The sequence below is a fragment of the Papaver somniferum genome, chromosome 9 (genome assembly GCF_003573695.1).
Source record: "Papaver somniferum cultivar HN1 chromosome 9, ASM357369v1, whole genome shotgun sequence".
In the NCBI taxonomy this organism is placed as follows: domain Eukaryota; kingdom Viridiplantae; phylum Streptophyta; class Magnoliopsida; order Ranunculales; family Papaveraceae; genus Papaver; species Papaver somniferum.
This window is the reverse complement of record NC_039366.1, coordinates 11,675,818-11,696,232: the sequence shown is the minus strand read 5'-3', so window position 1 is coordinate 11,696,232 and position 20,415 is coordinate 11,675,818. Positions and strand designations below refer to the sequence as shown.

General features: G+C 37.6%; 2 protein-coding genes across 3 annotated transcripts; one reads left to right on the top strand and one right to left on the bottom strand.

Annotated features, from left to right (window-relative positions):
- Positions 1 to 5,449: 5,449 nt before the first annotated feature.
- On the bottom strand, positions 5,450 to 9,395 carry LOC113311366. Its single transcript, XM_026560205.1, has 6 exons — positions 9,363 to 9,395; positions 9,028 to 9,252; positions 7,624 to 7,717; positions 6,628 to 7,431; positions 6,125 to 6,507; positions 5,450 to 6,052 (listed from the first exon to the last, which is right to left on the bottom strand). Exons 1-6 carry the CDS (start codon positions 9,393 to 9,395, stop codon positions 5,450 to 5,452), a joined length of 2,142 nt encoding a protein of 713 aa, XP_026415990.1.
- Positions 9,396 to 11,397: 2,002 nt separating this feature from the next.
- Positions 11,398 to 19,384, top strand: LOC113307878 (serine/arginine repetitive matrix protein 2-like). 2 transcript variants are annotated; one of them, XM_026556343.1, is made up of 7 exons: positions 11,398 to 11,523; positions 11,632 to 12,541; positions 13,216 to 13,419; positions 14,431 to 15,322; positions 15,500 to 17,564; positions 17,889 to 18,000; positions 18,894 to 19,384. In XM_026556343.1, exons 2-6 carry the CDS (start codon positions 11,647 to 11,649, stop codon positions 17,916 to 17,918), a joined length of 4,086 nt encoding a protein of 1,361 aa, XP_026412128.1. In that variant the 5' UTR covers positions 11,398 to 11,523; positions 11,632 to 11,646; the 3' UTR covers positions 17,919 to 18,000; positions 18,894 to 19,384. The 2 variants fall into 2 exon arrangements, with proteins under 2 accessions (XP_026412128.1, XP_026412129.1); XM_026556344.1 differs by having other exon boundaries at positions 11,407 to 12,541.
- The last annotated feature ends 1,031 nt before the right edge of the window (positions 19,385 to 20,415 follow it).

Sequence of the window (20,415 nt, the reverse complement as noted above, 5' to 3'; positions counted from 1 at the left end):
TTTTTCTTTTGGCATGTTATGAATTATTGCTATGACTTGTTACCATTACTTGTTACAATTAAAATGCTATGCTTGGTATGTCGTCTGTTTTATTTTAAACCAATTTTGGTAAATATTTACTTGGAAGATTTACTTTTTTAATGAAACCAATTTTTTCATCGAAATTTCTAGCTGAAACCAATTTGGATTCATCAAATTTTTTAGCTGAAACCAATTTTTCTTGTGTACTGCAGGAGAATATTGGTAACCGAAAGGGATCATTCTTTCTTCAGTATGACGAACAAGAAATGCGCTTGGTTGAGCCCATAAATGCAGTGGATACTGTTGTTGAAGATTATGTTGAACCTGAAGTCCCGGTTGGTGATACTGAAAATAAAGTGTTGGTTGGCGATACTGAAAATGAAGTGCCTGCGCCAGGTGAAGAAAATGTTGGTGATAGCAGTGAAGCTAACTCCTACAAATCCAAATACCGATGGGAGCGAAGCGTGATTGAAAAGCTTAGGACCAATGCTACAAATGTTCTTTCTGAAGAAGATGAATCACTGCTGGAAAAATATGATGCCGAGGACAGGGTACAACAACTGGTACAAAGCACTTATTTGAGACGTAAAAGAAAACAAGCGGATGTTCCAATAGTACCTGAAGCGGTTTCGAATCGTGAAGAAGATGTTGAGGTAATATGTTAGATCTAGTTTTATTAGGTTGCTTTGTGCGTTGTTTGATGGAATCAAAAAGGGTTTCATTGCCTATGAATAACATTGTTGACTCTTAAATTCAAGAAACTTGTATGAGTTAAATTGAGGAGAAAGGTTAAATTTCTAACTTGTTTCATAAATTTCAGTTTATTGGTAGTCTTTCATAAACTTGTGTGGTATTATGTACCATTTCTGCCAGATTTGGTTTGTTGTAGCCAGATTTGGTTTCATCATTTCAAGTTAATGTTTGTTTCATCCTTTCAAGTTAATGAATTGGCCAGTTCTTTCTTTTCTTTCAGAAGTTTTATATTTTTACAACATTAGGTTTTGAAACACAGGAAGATGGAAAATAAAATGACTTAGATATCTTAATATTGCAGGTGATAACAAGGGATGTTAACATGATAGATGTAGCGGTGGTGGATCGCGTGATAGAACAAGAAACAGTTTCGTTATCTGGAGAAAGGCTACTACATAATGACAATGTTGTGATGGAACAAGGTGGGGTTTTGCTTCCTGGAGAAAAGGTTTCAAGTTTTGAAACACGGGAAGATGTTGCTCAAACTCTTGAAGATTTTCTGATGGAACCAGAAAAGGATTCAACCCATGGAGAAACACAACAAGATGCGGAACATCAACACGAATCTGCAAAAGGTGAAGATCCCATTACTCTAGATACTGTATTTTCAGATGCTGACCTTACAAATTTGTTAAAAAAAATAGAAGGAGTAGCAAAAGAGCATGCCATATCTTCTTCGTCGAACCCAGTCACCGATGATGAACAAGAAGGAGAGGGTACTGAGTTGACTCCAAATACCGTTGAAGATATCAAGGTGGCTGAACAGGTGGAATCTGAAATGAAGTAAGCTTCTTCGTCAAAGCCGGTCACCGATGATGAACAAGAAGGAGAGGGTACTGAGTTGACTCCAAATACCATTGAGGATATCAAAGTGGCAGAGCGGGTGGAATCTGAAATGAAGAAAGCTTCTTCGTCGAAGCCAGTCACCAATGATGAACAAGAAGGAGAGGGTACTAAGTTGACTCCAAATACCATTGAGGATATCAAAGTGGCAGAGCGAGTGGAATCTGAAATGAAGAAAGCTTCTTCGTCGAAGCAAATTATTGAACAAGAAGAAAACGAAACTCAATTTGTGATTGACGAAGATGCTATTCGGAAAATGGAATCCGAATACAATAAGAAAGGTTGTTCGTCGTCAAAGCCAAATGTTGGAAGTGTATACTACTACTCACTCGTAAAAATGGCAAAGGATTTACTTGATTTAGAATATGAACAACCTGGATTCGATTTAGCACCGTCGCAGAGTGACAACGAAGAGCAAGGACGGGGAGAAGTCAGTGCTGAACAAAGGATGAGTAACATGATTACAAGAATGAGGGAAGACAGTAGGAATTTAAGACCACCTATCAGAATGTAGGATTACACCACTGTGAAAAGAATAAAGGTTACAACTCGTAAGTGCAAGGAGAACAAGGAGGTGCAGGAAGTACAGGGGGTGAAGTTGAAACCAGTTGATAACTTGAAGATCTTGAAGGTACTCAACAGAAATGAGAAACCCCTCGAGACCACTTTTTTCAGAAAGAACAATGAAAGGTAAGTGGGAAATAACTGATGAAACCAAGACTGGTTTCATCAAAATTTTGTTCCAAGTTATGCATTATTTCTCCTTTTTTGATACATAATTGACTAGCTTTTTAAAAATAAAATTAACAGGTCAACGGTGTGGGAGCATTTCAATCTTCAGTTACGGATATCGGGGAAGATGATGGATGATTTGATGAGAAAGGGTGACGTCGCAGGAGACGTCATTGAGTTCTACATGTTGAAGCTGCAAAACAACATAAAAAAAAACGAGTTGAAACAATATGGTTCTCCAAAGTACAAGAGAGCTGTGTTTCTAAGCACATTTGCCTATGTAAGTTTACTCTGAAATTTTCTAATGTAATTTTTTTGGCAGAAAAAATAGTTGTGGAAAACAAAAAAATGATGTTGTTTAAATTTTGATGGAACTAAGTTTGGTTTCATTAAACTTGCATGTCTGTAACTCATTAAGGAGATGTTATCTCGTATTTTGTTTCAGACATGTCACTCATTAGGAAAGAAATGTGGTGCCGTAATAGAAGGTTTCATCGACAAGATGGATTACATCGTTCAGTTTTTGTTCGTTCCGTTGCTGAAAACAATTGGAGATGTAAACCATTGGACATTTCTTTCTTTTGATATGGAAACCGGAGAATTTTATCACTACAACTCCTTGGCTTCCACAGAAGAAGAATGCAAAAAAGTGTTGAAAGCATGAGACAACGTATAGTATCAACATTTTCACAGCACGACGCAAAGCCAACAACATACTCTATGCACAACCCTACATGTTGTGAACAAATGGGGTAAGTTATGTTTGGAAGTTTATAGTTCACATATGCTTTAAATCATTTCATCACTTGTAAACAGTTAGAAACCAAATGCTTTACATATTGGTTCTAATGACAGAACACTCTCATCTAGTCACTTGTAACAATTGAGACATTGTTTTAGTTTTTCAGGAACGATTATGGCATGCATGTTTGCTATTACATGAAGAGCCTCTTGAAAGGAAACATGTTTACAGATGATATACGAGAAAAGGTGCATAATATGAGACCAAAGTTGTCGTGCCTGTCTTCTTGAACATTCAGTTCTAGTTGAAGTTTAAATTACTTTTAAAATGGTTTTCGAGTAATTGTAATGATGATATACAGTTCTTCTTGCACATTCAGTTTTAGTTGAAATTTAAAGTTCTTCTTGCACATTCAGTTTTAGTTGAAATTTAAAGTACTTTTGAAATGGTTTTCGAGTAATTGTCATGGTGACAAATCTATAATATAAAGGAAAATGATTTGTTTGGTGTTGGTAATCAAAATTTGGTGTCCTATTTAAAATGACAACTCTGCCCCTACATGATCTTTTTCCTCCTTTAAACTGACGTAAATGTTTACAAACGCAGGGGGAATACAGACTAATGTGCTAAGAAAATGACGCGATTGCCCCTCCGTATTTTTGAGTTTCTTATTATGGTCATCGTAATAACACAAAAAATAGAAGGATACGTCTGTAAAAATATAAGATACTATTAGATCTGATTTTTTTTTTCAGTTTTCTTCTCAGGTGAATGTCGATCTCTCCTCCACCTCCTTCAACCTTCATACCACCGCTCCAACACCACCTCTACCATCATCGTTGTCATCACCATCAAAAAACTGACAGTTTAATTGAGACTATCATCACCCGCACTTCTCAATCGATTGAAACACCACCACTGCTTCCAATCGTCGCCGCCATCTCCACCACCAATTCAAAATTATCGTCTCTTCCGTCTGCTCTTCAACTGTCACCACCACCCTTTTCTTCTACCATACCGCTCCCATCAGATCCACCACCATCACCAAATCATCATATACGACCCGAATCAAAATTTTACCCATAATTTACCTTATTCAATTTAGCACCACTACTACCGTACAACACTATCACCACGACCATAACCAGCACCACCACTCTCAGCCAGCACCACCAATTCCAATTGGATTTGAAATTGAAACTGTTTAAATTGTTAATTTCTCCCAATTTCGAGTTTTGTTGACATTGATATTCTCTAAAATGCATCAACAAAAAACACAAAACCCAGTTGATATAGTCGAATCATTAGCTTCATCTTAAGCCAAAAAATAAAATAAAATACAAAGAACCAAATAAAGAAAACAAGAAAGGAGGAAAAGAAGAAGACGAAGCAACTTCAGTATAAATCCATCAAAAAAAAATCTTATTTGGATTTAAGTTTGTTCATGATATTCGATTCTATTATCGTTTTCGTTCCCGTTATTCCCTCTCCTGGAAACTAAGCCACAGCCAAGATTATATTTTTCTACGCCGATGTCGCGCCATTACGGCCGGGTTATCCACTAATGAACTATTCCAAAACGTGTATTCAGGAACATGAACACGGTAACAAATTTTAGAAACATGCGATGTAATGAAGACGTTTCATAAGAACAAATTCAAAACAACAATCTATGGATAATGCAAAGAAAATAATGTTATATTCAGATGGCATACCTTTAGCAAGTATTTAACAAATGCAACGTTACCAGGATCGTAACTTTCAAGTCTCATATTTTGCATCAGCTTAAACACGTCTATCGGTGAATATATTCCTTTACTATTAAAAAATAATGGTGTATTGACCCAATATACCGACCAAAAATGGTGTATTGACCCGATACATTAGGTGATAATAACACCCCTTCCATCCCCGTGCCATTATGGCACGGGCAAACCACTAGTTACAATTTATATAAAAAAAAATTCGTCTAATTTCAGTTGTAGTCTCTTAAAAAGCTTATGTCTACGGAAATACGATGTAAACGCAGACAATCAACAATAGACAACATCATCTACTGTATTGTCAAAGATGCAGAAGAAAAGTGAAAGTAAAACAATGGTGAAACCAAAAATGGTTACACCAAAAATAAGATGAAACCTATTTTGGTTGCACCAAATGCCTAAAGAAACTTGTTTATTCGCTGAAAAATTATAGAATGAAAACACTGCAGCACATTAACTTCTAAAACAAAAATCTACTGAAATCTGAATTAGTAGATAAAAGCAAGTTCAACACAACAAGTTTTCATGAAATCTGAAATTAAAGTCTAAAAACGAAACTTAAAGTTAAATTCGATACAAAAAGTTCTCATGAAATCTAACGAGAAGGGCATGTCCGTTTATTATGGGTGGTCAAAACCTTGCAGGAACCACAGGTTCTCATCTTTTTGTTGGGAACTGAACCTGTATTAGGAATCCACTTTTTCTTCGATGGACGTCCTGGCTGTGGTCCATTATTCGGACCAAAAACCATCGATTTCGGAGACACTGTCATGGGCTTTTCGACTGCGGGAACATGATTGATTGCATGTTTATATGATTCTCGGTAGAACTTTACTGTAAAGTAGTGTTCAACATACTTGTAAGGATCTTCTCCATTCAAGATGATGCAACGGACAACATGGGCACACGGGAAACCGTCAATACGCCAACGGTTGCAAGAACATGTTCTTCTTTTCAAATCGACCGTTTGTCTTATTGAAGCATGAACTTTAAACACATATTCCGACGACTTGGTGACTTGGTAGTTACAACCATGCATCTTGTTGTCGTGGAGCAGAGTTTCATATTCTGGACATAGAGTTTGACGCCAATTCAATAAGTTTGCAGAGTCCTCGCGACGTTTACACATTTGGTCCATAAGCTTTACCCCGATCTCATCAACCATGATGGCCATAGGCTTCTCTCTCTCTTCAACGACCTAACCATTGAAACTCTCAGCAGTATTTGAACACAACCTACCATATCGTCGACCCTTGAAGAAAAAACTTGCCCATTTATCAACATGAGATCTACTTAGATAGTCTTGTAACTTCTGATTTTCAACCTTCCTCAACTTATCCCAATTCTCTGTAAACTCTTTATGAGTAGCAGCGTACGCACATTTCTTAAACATTCCCAATACATATTTGTTATAAACCTTGCAATTCTTTGGTAAGCATGAGTTGATATTGCATTCCATATGCCAGTAGCACCAACCATGAAAACACTCAGGAAATACAACATGAATTTGAGTTACCAATCCAATACCTCGATCACTCACAAAAGTAAGATTTGGTCGCAAAGGAGAAAGCAATTCCTTAAAATTTTCCAAAAACCATTTCCAGTTTGCTTCATTCTCCGATGAAACCAAAGCATAAGGAAGAGGGTAGATTTCTGTAACATGAACAAAAAATATTACACAAGCATAAGATGCGATGAAAACCAAAAATAAAAATGATGAAAGCAAAAATAAAAAATGATGAAACCAACATAAAAAAATGATGAAAACCTTACCATCATTTCCGGTTAGACCTGTTGCTGCCATCATATGGCCAAGGTACTTGCTTTTCAAGTGGGTCTCATACACGAATAATACAGGACGACAGAAATTGAATCCGCGACTATAAGCTTCAAAACAGATAAACATCCTCTGAAAATTTTGAGTCCCTTCTTCAACTTCCAAAACCAAGCGAGATCCAGGATTGGTTTCAATCAACTTGTTTTTATACCAGTTCAAGAACATAAAAGATTTCTCATTCTCTCCCCATGTAGTATTCGGTGCATTCTTCTTCCCTGAGTATGCATGATAACGACTAATGTCAAAGCCGTATTCTCTCGTAAATTGTTCCATAATAAGCCTAGTTTTCTTATTAGGATCCCATTTAATTTCATCAATAATCAAGCTACTAACTAGTTTCTTCAATATATATGGTCTGTTCACATATCCACCAACACAAGTATGGTGATTATTTAGTTCCTTGATAATAAAAGGACTTCCTACAATACAATCAACATACACAACATATAAATGCCAGTTACATTTCTCCTCTTTCTTATTAGCACAACATGCACCAATCCTCAACTTCTCATTCATGTAGATCTTGAATTCATAACATGATGCTGCGTGATACTTTAGTAAATCACAACGAATTTGTCGAACACCTCCCGGGAATAACTTTTCAACTCCCTCAAAAAGATGTAACCAGTGAGCAGACTTCAACGGTTCCTTAATTTTATCTGGAACATCATAATCAATTTGTGGCTTCCCAAAAGGTATAATTCCAGAACTCCGTGGCTGGTCATCAAAAGCTATAATTCCTGAAATTATTGAACCAGAACACTCAACTTTGTGACTTACGTGTAACTCCATAATTCCTTCTTTATTATACAGACTAAATAGAGCCAAAGATTGAAGATCAAAATCAGAATGAATGACCTTTTGTTGATCATCAACCATGTGAAAAATTTCCATATAAGGAGGAGAGAATTCACACCAACTTGAGCATATACTAGTCTTCAAATTAACAAAAGAATCTTGGAGACCAATACGAAAAGTTAAAGAATCTTCTTTGTGACATACAACTGCGAGAACAAAATCCATAATCTACACAACAAATGATGAAAGCAAAAACAGTTTCATCAGATGTGAATATCAACAATAACAATAAAATTGAAAAACAGTATGAATTTCATAACAATCATAAAAGGTTCATTCCAAATAGATAGAATCATTCATAAGAACATCAACAAAAACATAAAAAATCATATGAACATCATCAATTCAGTTTATTCGTTTATTCATAAGAACATCATCAAATTCAGTTTATTCACTAGAAAAATCAAAATTCAACAGAAAAAAGAAAACTGAATACCTGAAAAGTTGATTGATTCTTTGATGAATAATCTGAATACTACACACAGCTTAACCTGAAGAAGAAGATGATCAATACGAAGTTGATTGATTCGTTGATGAATAATCGGAATATAACACACAACTTTCATAATCTGAAGACGAAGTTGATTGATTCAAATCTGAAGACGAAGTTGATACAGTTTCTATAATATTCTTCGATTAAACTTAAAGGAAACACTAGATATCTGAATTTATAGCTTCTCTTAACCTATTGAATCAGTTCGAACCTAAAAAAATCTCTCAATTGAATCGAAATCAGGAGAAGATGATTGCGAATATTTGGATTAAGATCTGAAACTGAAAAAATGAAGAAGATATCGTTTTCTATGAATCTGTAAACTAAGAAGAAGATAGGAATCTGATTTCGCGGGAAAGTGCTCTGTGATTTGGTTTTCGTTTTCGTTCCGTGATTTCTTGGAAAACAATTCTATTAATACCGAAGGTCAGTTTTGGAAATTGTAAATTCAGACAAAAGTAAATTTGCTCATTATTATTTTGCCTGGGGTTTTTGTGCCACTTATTAATGAAATTGTTTCAATTTATTAAAAATAATATGGCTGGATTTTTTGTACCACAAAGTTGGTCACCTAGGTGTTTTGTCACTAGTTTTGTCGTAATAATGTATTATATCATGCCTAATAGTCTTTTATTTATTTTTATTTTAGATTCAAACAAATTTTTTTATGGAAAGATGAGAATATATTGAAAACATTTTATTTTGTTTTTATCAAAAACATTGGTTACAATATTAGATTTCCGAACACTTTGCTGCAACTGTGAGGATATATGTTGGAGATCTTTTATCCTAGCTCCTTTCCAACGTAGTTCGTTGTTGAATTATGTTTCCTACTTATATATATATTTTAAATTGAGCTTGGGGTAAATTTTTAAAAATTATCTTGGCTTCTTGAAGAGTGTTTTTCGTTGTCCAGTTATTTTTTAATGGGGCCAGCCAAAACTTTGCCATCAGTGACTATGCAAACACTTGTCAGGATATTTACCTTTAACCAGGTAGATGCTTTTACCAAGACTTTTGATTCTGCATGAAAAGCCGGAGTAGCCCATTTCGACACCGCTGATAAATGCATGAAAGTCTCATGATCCACTGAGTAAAGGATAAAGGTGTAACCCATAGTAAAAACACTGATCCTGATATTGCCATCAGTATAAGCAGCTTTATGCAAGTACAACAAATTGATAGCAAGGACAAGTACCTTGACTCTCCTCTGTTCACTAACAAAAGTAAAATTCAAGCTTTCAAACCTTGGATGAGGAAAATGAAATTTAGGTTGGCTGGTTGGAAAAGTGGAAATCTATTTCCTTATGACCGAGCTACCATGATATCCAGTGTCACTTCAACATCCAACATCTATTAGATGAACTGCTTAAAACTTCCAAAGAAGATTTGTCATGATATTGATAAAATTCAGAGAGATTTCTATAGGAAATTAAAAAAGACCCTGAAAAGCTCAAAGGCATTTACTTCATTGCTTGGAGTTCTGTCTGCAAATATAAAGAGCTAGAAGACTTGGCTTCGGAAACATGGAGTTTTTCAACAGTTCTATGATCACCAAAATAGCTTGGAGACTAATAACCCAAATAAATTCTATATGGTCTTCTACTATGAAAGCTAATCACCTTAGTGACTCAACTTATTCTTGGCTCTAGAAAGGCATTCTTGAAGGAGTGGAAAGCATTCATGAATATTACATATGGTTATAAAAAATGGTCAACACATAAAGATATGGGAAAACAAATGGATTCATGATAAAGAGAATATCATTGCTAAACCTCAACACTTCCCTAATAATCTTAACTATATGTCAGCCAACTGATCAATACCAATGGAGAATGAGATATGGTACCAATTACTCAATCGTTCAATATAGAAGACCATCTCAATATCCAAAACACCATTATCAATTATCAGGAAGAAGACAGACTAATTTGGGTATTAATAGAAAATGGTTCATGCTCTATCAAATCTTTGTATGACAGAAAGACTCTGGATAAGTATAACATGGTATTTTACCCAATGCTTAGAGTAACATGGAATATATACGCACATATACGCACAGACACATCTATGATACTAATTGATTAATTATTGCTGATTAATTTAACTTTAGGTACTGAGTTATTGTTAAGACAAAAATACCCCTGTCATCGAATCACCCAATATTCCTTAGAACGTCCACAGTGGTGCGAGTATAACCAAAGACCAAAGACTAAAAAAAAGACCAAATTTGAGTTTAGGACGTCGTGTGGCGTAGTGGTAGGCGATTATATTTAGTCGAGTGAACGTATAATGTTCGTTTGATTGTGGAGCGTAGATAAAGATTACGCCCAATTAAGGCGTTGATAAAGATTACGCCCGACGTGGGGCGTTGGTAAAGATTACTCCCGATACGAGGCGTTCTTATAGTTTACGCCGGGAAAAGAGACGTTTGTATAATCAACGCCCCATGGGACGTACGTAAAGTCACCGCTCGAAGCCAAGCGTTTGTATAATCAACGCCCTATGGGACGTACGTAAAGTCACCGCTCGAAGCCTAGCGTTTGTATAATCAACGCCCCATGAGACGTGTATATAGGATGTGTTTTGAAAAGCTTGTTGTCTGTACTTTGTAATCCTGGCCCTCCAAACTATGGTTACTTCTACCTTTGCTGTGTGATGCTTCCAACATTCATTTGGTGTTATATGCGAAATCAAAAACAAAATTAGCTATGACATGCTGCACTTGACCTAGAAACCAAAATGAAAACATTTAGTTTCGTGGAAGCATAAGATGCAAAATATTTGCTCTTCCCCAATATTTTCACACTTCAAATTTGAATTATGTACAAGTTCAATCATTCATGGGGCGTACACTTTATCAAAGCCTGGAATCAGGCGTACACTTTATCAACGCCCCATTAAGGCGTTAACTTTATCACCGCCTAGAGTCAGACGTTAACTTCACAAACGCCCCATCAGGCGTACATTTAATCAACGTCCCATACAGGCGAAGTTTATATACCCGCCTGTTCGTTGGACGAATTCTTTACGAACGCGCGTTGAGAAGCGGAGATTATATCAACGCCCGTTGTGAAACAGAGATTATATCAACGCTCGATTATATTTGGGTTTGGTCTTGGTCGGCGACCAAATTTAGTCTGGGCTTTAGTCGTTGATCAAAATTTGATCGACAGTACGTCCCACTACGTCTGTCTAAAATACCAAATATTTGGGTTTAGTCGTCCACTGCAGTTGCTCTTAAAGCAACCAGGTATTCCAAGTAATTTAGAAAACACCAGAGGATATATTCGTCATCCAAATTTTACTCTCGCTTTCTCCCCCCAAATCCCAATCAGTAAGTAACCACACAGATTGGAAAAAAGCCCAAACATTATTTTCTTCTCCCCCAAAATCCCCACAGTCGAAACCCTAAGAAGTAAGAAACCAGTTCCGATGTTCTTCATTCTTCAATAGAAGATTCAATTCACACCAAAAATAAGTAAGATTCTGAACTAATTTATAATTGTTTTCATGATTTCGTTTAATTTGATTTTGTTAGAGAATGTATGCGATTCCAAAACCTAATTAGAGTATGTTGATGAATTAGGGATTGAAGTTTTAGATGTATAATCAAGGAAACTTTAGTAGTTCTTCCCAGTTCAGACCTAATAATCCCCAGCAAAGCTCTATGCAGCCTCCTCCACCTTCACATCAAGGTGGTGGTGGTGCTCCACCACAACCACCACCACCACTACAACCACCTCAGTTTCCATCAGCTCCAGCACCTCTTGCAGTTCAACATGGAGGTCCTATGTATTACCACGGTCCACCTGGTCCTCCTAGGTTGGCACCAATACCATCTTCTCATGGGCAAATGTTGTATAACACAGCCACACAGTTTTATCCTCCTCCTCCTCCTCCTCCACAGTATGGACAGTTTTTGCCACCACCACCGCCACTACCATCTTCTGGTTTTGTTCCGGTTTCTTCTTCTTATGTACATTCTTCATATGAAAATCCTTTTGAGAATGTGTCTCTTCCACCGCCAAGCTTACCGCCACCTCAACCACCACTACCACTTGATTCTACTTCAAATGTTTTAGCTAGTTCTTCTGCTAGTTCAGTCGGTGGAAGTGCTGAAGATGAAAATAAATGTGTCAAGGGGGATACAGGGAAAGATTCAGAAGTAAAAGGATTTCTACCTGCTCCTCCACGGAAGCCAGCTGAACAGGAGATTGTTCACAAAATTGAACTTTTGTGTCGTTATATTGCTAAGAATGGGCCTGAATTTGAAGAGACGGCTCGTGTGAACGGAAGTGGGAACCCAAAATTTGCTTTCTTATTTGGTGGTGAGCCTGGAAGTGAAGCGGCAATTGCTCACGAGTATTTTCAGTGGATGAAAAGTAAATGTTGTATGAATTTACAATTGGATAAACAGCCTGAAAAGACTATTTCATTGCCCGTGCCTTTAGAAATTGAACCTCATTCAGCTCAAGATTCCGACATGGAAATGGAAGGTTAGTCCTGTAGCTCATGTTCTTTAATTGATTTGCTGGAATCTAGTAAAAGAAACTTCTTTCAATTAATCTATCTTTCGCTGTGTGATTAGTAACTCTTCTGTTGTCAAGTCTGCAGCTGCAATTATACCATAAGTTGTCAAAATTTGAAGTTCATGTATACTTTGTGCTGATTTGCTGAGTCATTATATGCACTCTGTAGTAGTTTTTATAGTGCAATTTCACGAATATGTAATAAGGCAATTCATAGAGAAATGCTTCTATAGAATCAGTTGGTGTAGTATTAAACTAGTTGTTAGGCGCATAATCTGATGTAGTTTGTTATTACATTATGTGGGTCCTCTTGTCTGTATTCCTGGTTGTGTAAGTTCCCGTGATTCTCGAAATAAACTCACAGCCAGGTTTTTTTTTTGTAAAATCCTTCTGATACAACAAGGTGTCTAAATGTCATATTCATGGACAATTTGAATGTGTAGTTCTATTATGTACACTAATGCAGTTCCAGTCTCGGATTTCTTGTTTAGTGCTTGAAGTATATTCTGATAGAAGTGCCATCAATTGATGCTTGCTGTAACTGCATCAGATAAAGATACTAAACTGAGTTCCATCCTTTGTAGTTTCACACAGTTTGTCTTTTATTACTTGAACTGATTTTTTTTCCTAAATGTTTCTAGATGATATGAATCAGTCTGACAAAGATCAAGGGGTTTCTGACTCAGTTGAAGGGCTAAAAGAGCATGTTTTCAAGAGTAACGAGGTCTCATTTGTGAAAGAACAATCGCCTGAACATCCGCATTTGATATTCTCACCATCAGTGAATACTACATCTGGACTTCTACCTGGTTCGAAAGCTTCAGTAGTTGCCGCAGATGAACAAGGTTCATATCGTTTGACCTTATTTTCTAGTTTCAGTTTTGTCCTGCGAAATTTATAACATGTGTTAGTTGGAAGACTCGTAGCTTCATTTTCAGATTCACTAGCAGATACTTTAGCATGCGTAGATATTTTGACGGTCATTACTGGAGTCGCACTTGTGGACCTTGAAAGTCGTAACATAAAAAAATTGCACTCAGAAGCGCATCTAAAGCTATGATACTTCATAGCAGTATTAGTGCATGGCAGTGCAGTTTCTATCCAAATTCTTCTATTCATTGGAAGGCAAAAATCATTATTTCACTTTTAAGACTAAGTTTACATGGATCAATCATTGAGATGGTTACTGAATGCCAAAAACCGAAAACTATTAAGTTTATAACATGTGGATGTGAAACCATAGTTGTGAGCAAAAGCCAAAATGTTTAGAATTCACACTTATTAAATGACCGCCCTCTCTTCTTCTTTTATTCTCTATTTTCTTTTTATCAGAACGGTTATCTCCCTATGCTTGGGAATTAGCCTAGATTGGGTTAGCAGTATAGCAGTACTTCATAATTTTATTTAAAAATTATGGCAAGATATAAAAACATTGTTGATTTGATAATCTTGAAGGTTTGAATGTCTGATACAAAGGTCAGTATTCAGTATTCACTGGTCAGGGCTTTGATCTTCACAAAGTGTCCTTTATCGGACATGGATCCACATGCTTTATTACCTAGTTCAGTACTTGCTTGACATCTTGTTTGTATAGCCTTGATTAACTGTAATGTACTTTGTTGGTTAAATTGGTCAACTATTCCCAATCTTATGACCAGCAATGAGTTTTGTCATCACTGCTTGATTCATTCTCAGGTCTTCGTTCAAAATATTTTTACGACCATGCATAACAGCTTTAGTTGTTAGTTGAAGGTGTTATTTTGTAACTCGTATAAAACAAGCTCCATTTATCACATATATGTAAAGAACTTGGCTTTGGTTTACATTTTGAAACTCACTTGCTAGAATTGTCCCAGAACAACATGAATGTGTGCTTGAAAGACCATCTACCGAAGATGATAGCTCAGCTTCAGGAGGCCTCAGGTACACTTATCAAAAGTGGAAGCGGGTCGTTCCTCTCACTGGCCTGGCCAGCGTTCCACATGCTGATTCTTGCGTCAGTGGTGAGGAGGCTTCAGGTGCACTTATCAAAATCCAGAGCCCATTATTCAGACGGTTTCAAGAGTACGCGTCTGATGACTCTGCAGAAGATAATGACGGCATGCCTTATGAAGACATGACTCCTGTAATGGATTCACCATCAGTCACGGCAAGTAAAACAAGTTCACATGAAGATGAAATGACCATACTGTACGCAGATGTAGGCTGTGAAAATATTTCTGCAAAGGAAGAGGTGATTTTGCCGTCCGCAGAGTCAGGTTCCATACAACCTATTGATCCTCTCTCTAGGAAGCCAAATATTTCACAAGATTCACTTGAAGTGATTGAGGCAAGTGATATGGCTAATGATTCTTTAGACACAACTGTCAAACATCAGGATAATTATAGTGGAGATCAAACATCCTGTAGTTTGACGTTCAAGGATGACATGCAAGGTGATGCTGGTATTGGTGGCCATAGTGATAGGCTTCGGAAACGTAGTACAGAAAAGCGTTTCACCTCAAAGAAAGTTGATCAGTTCGGGAGATTGGTTAGAGAAGACGTGAGTGAAAGTGACTCTGATGGTGCACGCTATAACAGGAGGCGTGCTAGGAGAGGTAGAAGTAGGAGTAGGAGTAGGAGCAGGAACAGGAGCCGGAGCAAGAGTAGGAGCAGGAGCAGAAGCCGAAGTCGTTCTCCACATAATAGACGGAGAAGAAAAAGTCGTAGCCCACGGAGGAGAAAGGATAGGAGAAACCGATCTCGCAGGTATAACTTACCTTTTATTTAGTACAATCTCTGTTGGTTGATTTACTGTTTGAAGGTCAAATTACTGGGGTTTTGTCTAATTTATTTTTCTTGCAAGCTATCACTGTGTAGCCTTCTGTTCTATTATTTCTTAAGCTTTACAGATGGCAGTTTTCTGAAGTTATTAGTATGTTTCAGCTGGACTCCAAAGAGACAAAGAAGCAGGAGCAGGTCACCCAATTTTAGGCATAAAGGCGAGAATGTTCGTGAGAAAAGGAAGGATTATAGTGGTCAGGTTCCAGACTGCATGGATTTCCTTCGAGGAAGATGCTTCCGTGGAGTATCTTGTAAGTATCTGCATCACACTTCAACAAGTGGTGATCCAGTTAAAGATAATAAGAGCAGATATCAAGAGTATCTCGAGCCTCCACAGGCTCCAAAATACAGTGATATCAATGGAGTTTCACAAATAGTTATGAACACAAACGTGGGCAACACAAATCAACTATCACAAGGTTCAGTAGAACATGTCACCTCTTTAAAGGAGGAATTCAAGAACCAAGAGATGTTACCCTATAGCAGCGTTGATATGAGAAAAGATTGTCGTTTGAGTGTGAATAAAAATCCGGGTTCTCTAATGGATGATGGAAGACGAGTTACTATAAGTGGATCTGTTCAGTCAGCTGCTGGAGTAAACCAATCCGACTCTGAGGCTGCAATTACTGGAGTGATAGTACAACAAGCTCCGCAGGAAGAGCTTGGTGTTCAACTTAAGGAGAACGAGATTTGCAGGCAGCCGCTGGAGACTCTGCCATCTGAGGTCTTACCAGTGCAATTAAAAGTTGTGTCAGAAGCCCAACATTTGACTGGTGTAGTTTCTCAGAATGAGCCTTCCTCACTTCCAAATAATGTTCAACCGCCCCAAATTAATATTCCCAGTTCTCAGAGTTCCCTAGTGGACGTCTCAGTTCTCCCCTCTCAGCCTATTTCCCAACCTTTTTGTGGTCATCCATCTCACCAATATCCGATCCCAACTTCAATGAGCCAGACACAGGCGCATCACATTACTGCAACTTCCTCGTTCCCACTTCAGAACGTTGCACCTCAACCTACTGAATCTAAAGAATTCCAGCAACCCAATTTTCCATCATCAGGTTTCCACTCTTATGCTTTCCCACTACCCCGTCCCCCTGCTTTTCCTCAAGATGTTAATGCGGCATACATGTCAATGCCACCTACTGCAAACATTCATGGTCGGTTAGCCCCAACGGAGAGGCTTCCTCTTTATCAGGCTCCATTTCAGGACCAACATTCTCAATTCCCAGTTCCACCTCAACAGACTTGGGCGCCCTTGCCTCCAGCTTCAAATTCTGCCTTTCAGAATCCTGCTTTTCATCTACAGTTTTTACAGCAACCCATGCAGCCAGGGAATGAGTTCTTTCGGCCAGTAATGAGGCCTTACTCACATGAAGTGCCTTATAACAATATGTCTCAATTATCTGTTGCTGGAGCATCCAAATTGCACCACAATCCATATGCATCTACTTTCGAACAAACTCCTGGAAACTCCAGATTTAGTTCAGTTCTTAGGCAAGATATGGAGCCCAACTACAGAAGTAACAATGATTCACTTGGTTCAAATGCATCAGTAAGTGGGCAAGGCATTGGTGCTTTTGATTCTAAATTGACTGATCTACCCTTGGATTCTAGTAGATCTGGAGGCCAAGTCCTGGGGAACGAGAATCTTCCGTTGTTTGAGAGTGTTGAGTCGTCTTCAACTACACTTGGAAAACTAGGAAATACTGGTAGGCAGGCTGTCGAGGGTGCAAGTGCTGCAAATATGTCTCCTGGAGATGGCGAGTTTGGTGATACAGCAATAGATGCAGAGGTTGGTGCCGTGGAAAATGGGAGCCCTCACCTTGCAGAAGAAGGGAATTGGAGCCCAGAGAATCCAGCTGATGCAGGAAACACTGCATCTGGTGATGATGAGATTGGTCAGGTTGAAACATCAGGGAAGAGCAAGAAGAGCAAGGATTCCCGATCAATGAAACATTTTAGGGCTGCTCTTGCGGATTTTGTAAAAGAAGTTCTAAAGCCATCATGGCGCCAGGGTAACATGAGCAAGGAGGCATTCAAGACAATTGTCAAGAAAACTGTTGATAAGGTATCAGGAGCTATGAAAAAGCACCAGATTCCAAAGTCACAGGCAAAAATAAATCAATACGTGGAGTCTTCACAGCGGAAATTGACAAAACTTGTGATGGTACATGTTCTTACACACTAATCTTTTTCGTTTACCAAAAGATTTTTCGTGCAACTTATGTTACTCGCGCAACCTCTGACTGCCTTTGTTTGTCAAATTTATGCAAAAGGCTGGAACACTGTAGTCGTTAAAATCTTGCTAATTTAGAATTTTGCTAAAAAGCTGGTAGTTTTTCTGCTTTCAGCATGCTCCTCTTTCTACGTGTTTCTGCTCCTTGTCCATTCCCTGTAACTTGTCACAGGGTTAACCTCATTATAATTTGAGCAATCTTATAAGTACAAAGTAGTTTGCTTAAACCATATGTTACTCATCTTTGTTTTGCAGGGTTACGTGGATAAGTATGTCAAAGTATGAAGGGTTTGAGGTGCTTTTGACCATCTTTTACGCTCCTTCATCAAAGTGTGGAACTGTTTGAAGAAGACGTGTGGTTTGAGGAGTAAGTACTTTCCTAAATGTATCCTCATTGTATTATCCAAACTGGATTCTTAAGTCCCGATATACGGAAGATTCATGATGGATCTTAAAATTAATATTTGGAAGTGGAGTGTTGCCTAACTGATAGTTAATTGCAGTATGATTCTTTTGCTCACAGTGGTTTTGAAACTGCTTCATAGAGACCTTTTAGACAGATAGTGGAGAAGGAATTTTTTTTATAGTCTATTTCCTGCTGATACTGTATTAGCATATATCATTCGTAAAAAAGATTGTGCCTAGAAATGGTGTTTTGCTTAAGACGGCATGTTCCACAGAATGGAAGTCTTAAGTTCGGTACCATTATTATAATAAATTCGGGTGTCATTATGATGCTATCAGTAGGACACAGTTTGTTTGGAAAATGGTTTGGATATCCACCCCGTTAAAAAATGTTAAAGGAAGTGTTGCAGTATTATATCAAAGATAGATGTTCAATGGGTGCATTTAAAATTGAAATTTTGCTATATTACTGTAGATTTTCGTTACTGAGCATGTTGATAATAGACAGATTTGTAATGTCTGTAACTGGGCTCTAGGCTAATTGAATTTGACAAGTCTAACCTTATTAGCCATATCTAGTGTAATTTGGTGAAATGCACACGCAGTGTGGTGTTTGAACATATCTCTGCAAACCCTATTTGGTTGATTAAATTGTGTAAAAATGCTAGTTACTTGGTTCAAATATATTTCTGCAAACCCCAACAACAACTAAAAGAGAAATTAATATGTCAAGTGACACTACTTCTGTTGTTGGACTAATCGTCACAGTATTCGAGTGAAGATAGTTATGAAACTCTGATGCTGATTCTTATGCAATTGGTATTATTTTAACTGTTGGGTATGTCTATGTTACAGGAATCAGAGGATGCTCTGTGAGAACCAATGGAGTAATGATAGCTGAGTGTCTTGCTTGGTTGAAAGCTGTAGACAGTATGCTGGAATCAGGGAGACGGAAGATATTGTGGTGGGGTAAGCAATGGTAGACACACCTGTCAGTTGGAGAAGCAAGGTTATTCGGCGAGAATACAGTAGTAAAATTGATAGTGATGGTAGTATTGTGAATGTTGTTCATGGGTACATAAGTAGAAACTGTATTTACTTAGCTGACTATGTTGCTGTGCAAGGTAGAACTCTACACAGAAGAAACAAAGATAATAGGAGTTGTCTTATTTGGTTGAGGGTATTTTGTGAGAAAATAGAATTGTTTAGCTCTGACTTGATTGTGTCTGTTCAAGTGATTTTGTTGGCACAGAAACTAGCCAACCTTTGAGAGGGGAACCAACTTATATTTGTAAAGACGAAGGCAGTTGGAAAGCTTGAGTAAAAAAGAAAGCAATCTTGTGAAACTGTTGTGTACTTCGTTTTCTACCTTTTGTTATTTTTGAACGCGCGATTGGGGATATGGAAACTAATTGGGGATATAACTACATGACAAAAACTGGATCCAAATATCAAATCTAGGTCACCCCTTATGTAATTATTTTTTTAATTCCTAATCTAGGCCTCACTAATCAGGTTTAGTGGTTAATAATAATTAGTAAAATCTTAAGGAGGGAAAAATAATAATTAGTTTTTATTTGAATTTGTGTGAGTGAGGTGAGAGTAGAAGGAGGGAAAAATATTTTTGAGTCGATTTTTTTTTGTGAAAATGGAAGATGATTGTGAGGAGAGAATTGCAGCAGCTGAATCTTTAGCTCAACTACAACAACAATCATATCTTCAATCTTCGGTTAATGATAACAACTCACAATTGGAATTATATGATGAACCAACACCCTTGGATCATGATTTTCGTGAGCATGAAGTGTTTTTTGAAGAACCAACCCAAGAAAGTAAACAAGTTCAACATACAGGCATCCCCAACACACAGGTAATGCTGCTAAGAGGTCGAAAATTCGATTTTTTTTTTGAAACCGCCATTTTTCTCTGAAAAAGCTTGGTGCCGGCATACTCGTAGTATGAATACCACGCCGGCACCACCAGAACCGGCACGGTATTCATACTACTTCCATACCGGCGAAAAATATCCCCCATTTTGAAACAATTGCCGGCATGGTCTTCAACCAAAAATATCCATGCCGGCACGTAGTTAACTTTTTACCTACCACCGAATAAAAATTCCATGGAATATCCAAACCGGCATGGTTCACTCATAACTTTACCATGCCGGTACCACAAAAAAAAACATCCAGGAGTTAAAGATTTTTGAACTTAAATACCGGCGTGGTATATAAATTATCGAGCACGCCGGCACCTAGTACCGGCGTGGTTTATAAATTATGGACAAAGCCGGCACAAAATACCGGCTTGGAACCTTACATATCGAGCATGCCGGTATTGCGAATCCCGACATTAATATTCAAGAAAACACAATGCC

Excerpts from the sequence above, each read along its gene's own strand:
- LOC113311366 (XM_026560205.1), bottom strand. The coding sequence starts at position 9,395 with ATGTTGGATGTTGAAGTGACACTGGATATCATG. Across the intron at positions 6,508-6,627 it reads AGGTCTAACCGGAAATGATG|AAATCTACCCTCTTCCTTAT; the intron begins GTAAGGTTTTCA and ends TTCATGTTACAG. Across the intron at positions 6,053-6,124 it reads GATCTCATGTTGATAAATGG|GTCGTTGAAGAGAGAGAGAA; the intron begins GCAAGTTTTTTC and ends TTCAATGGTTAG.
- LOC113307878 (XM_026556343.1), top strand. The coding sequence starts at position 11,647 with ATGTATAATCAAGGAAACTTTAGTAGTTCTTCCCAGTTCAGACCTAAT. Across the intron at positions 15,323-15,499 it reads AGGAGAAACCGATCTCGCAG|CTGGACTCCAAAGAGACAAA; the intron begins GTATAACTTACC and ends AGTATGTTTCAG. Across the intron at positions 17,565-17,888 it reads AATTGACAAAACTTGTGATG|GGTTACGTGGATAAGTATGT; the intron begins GTACATGTTCTT and ends TTTGTTTTGCAG.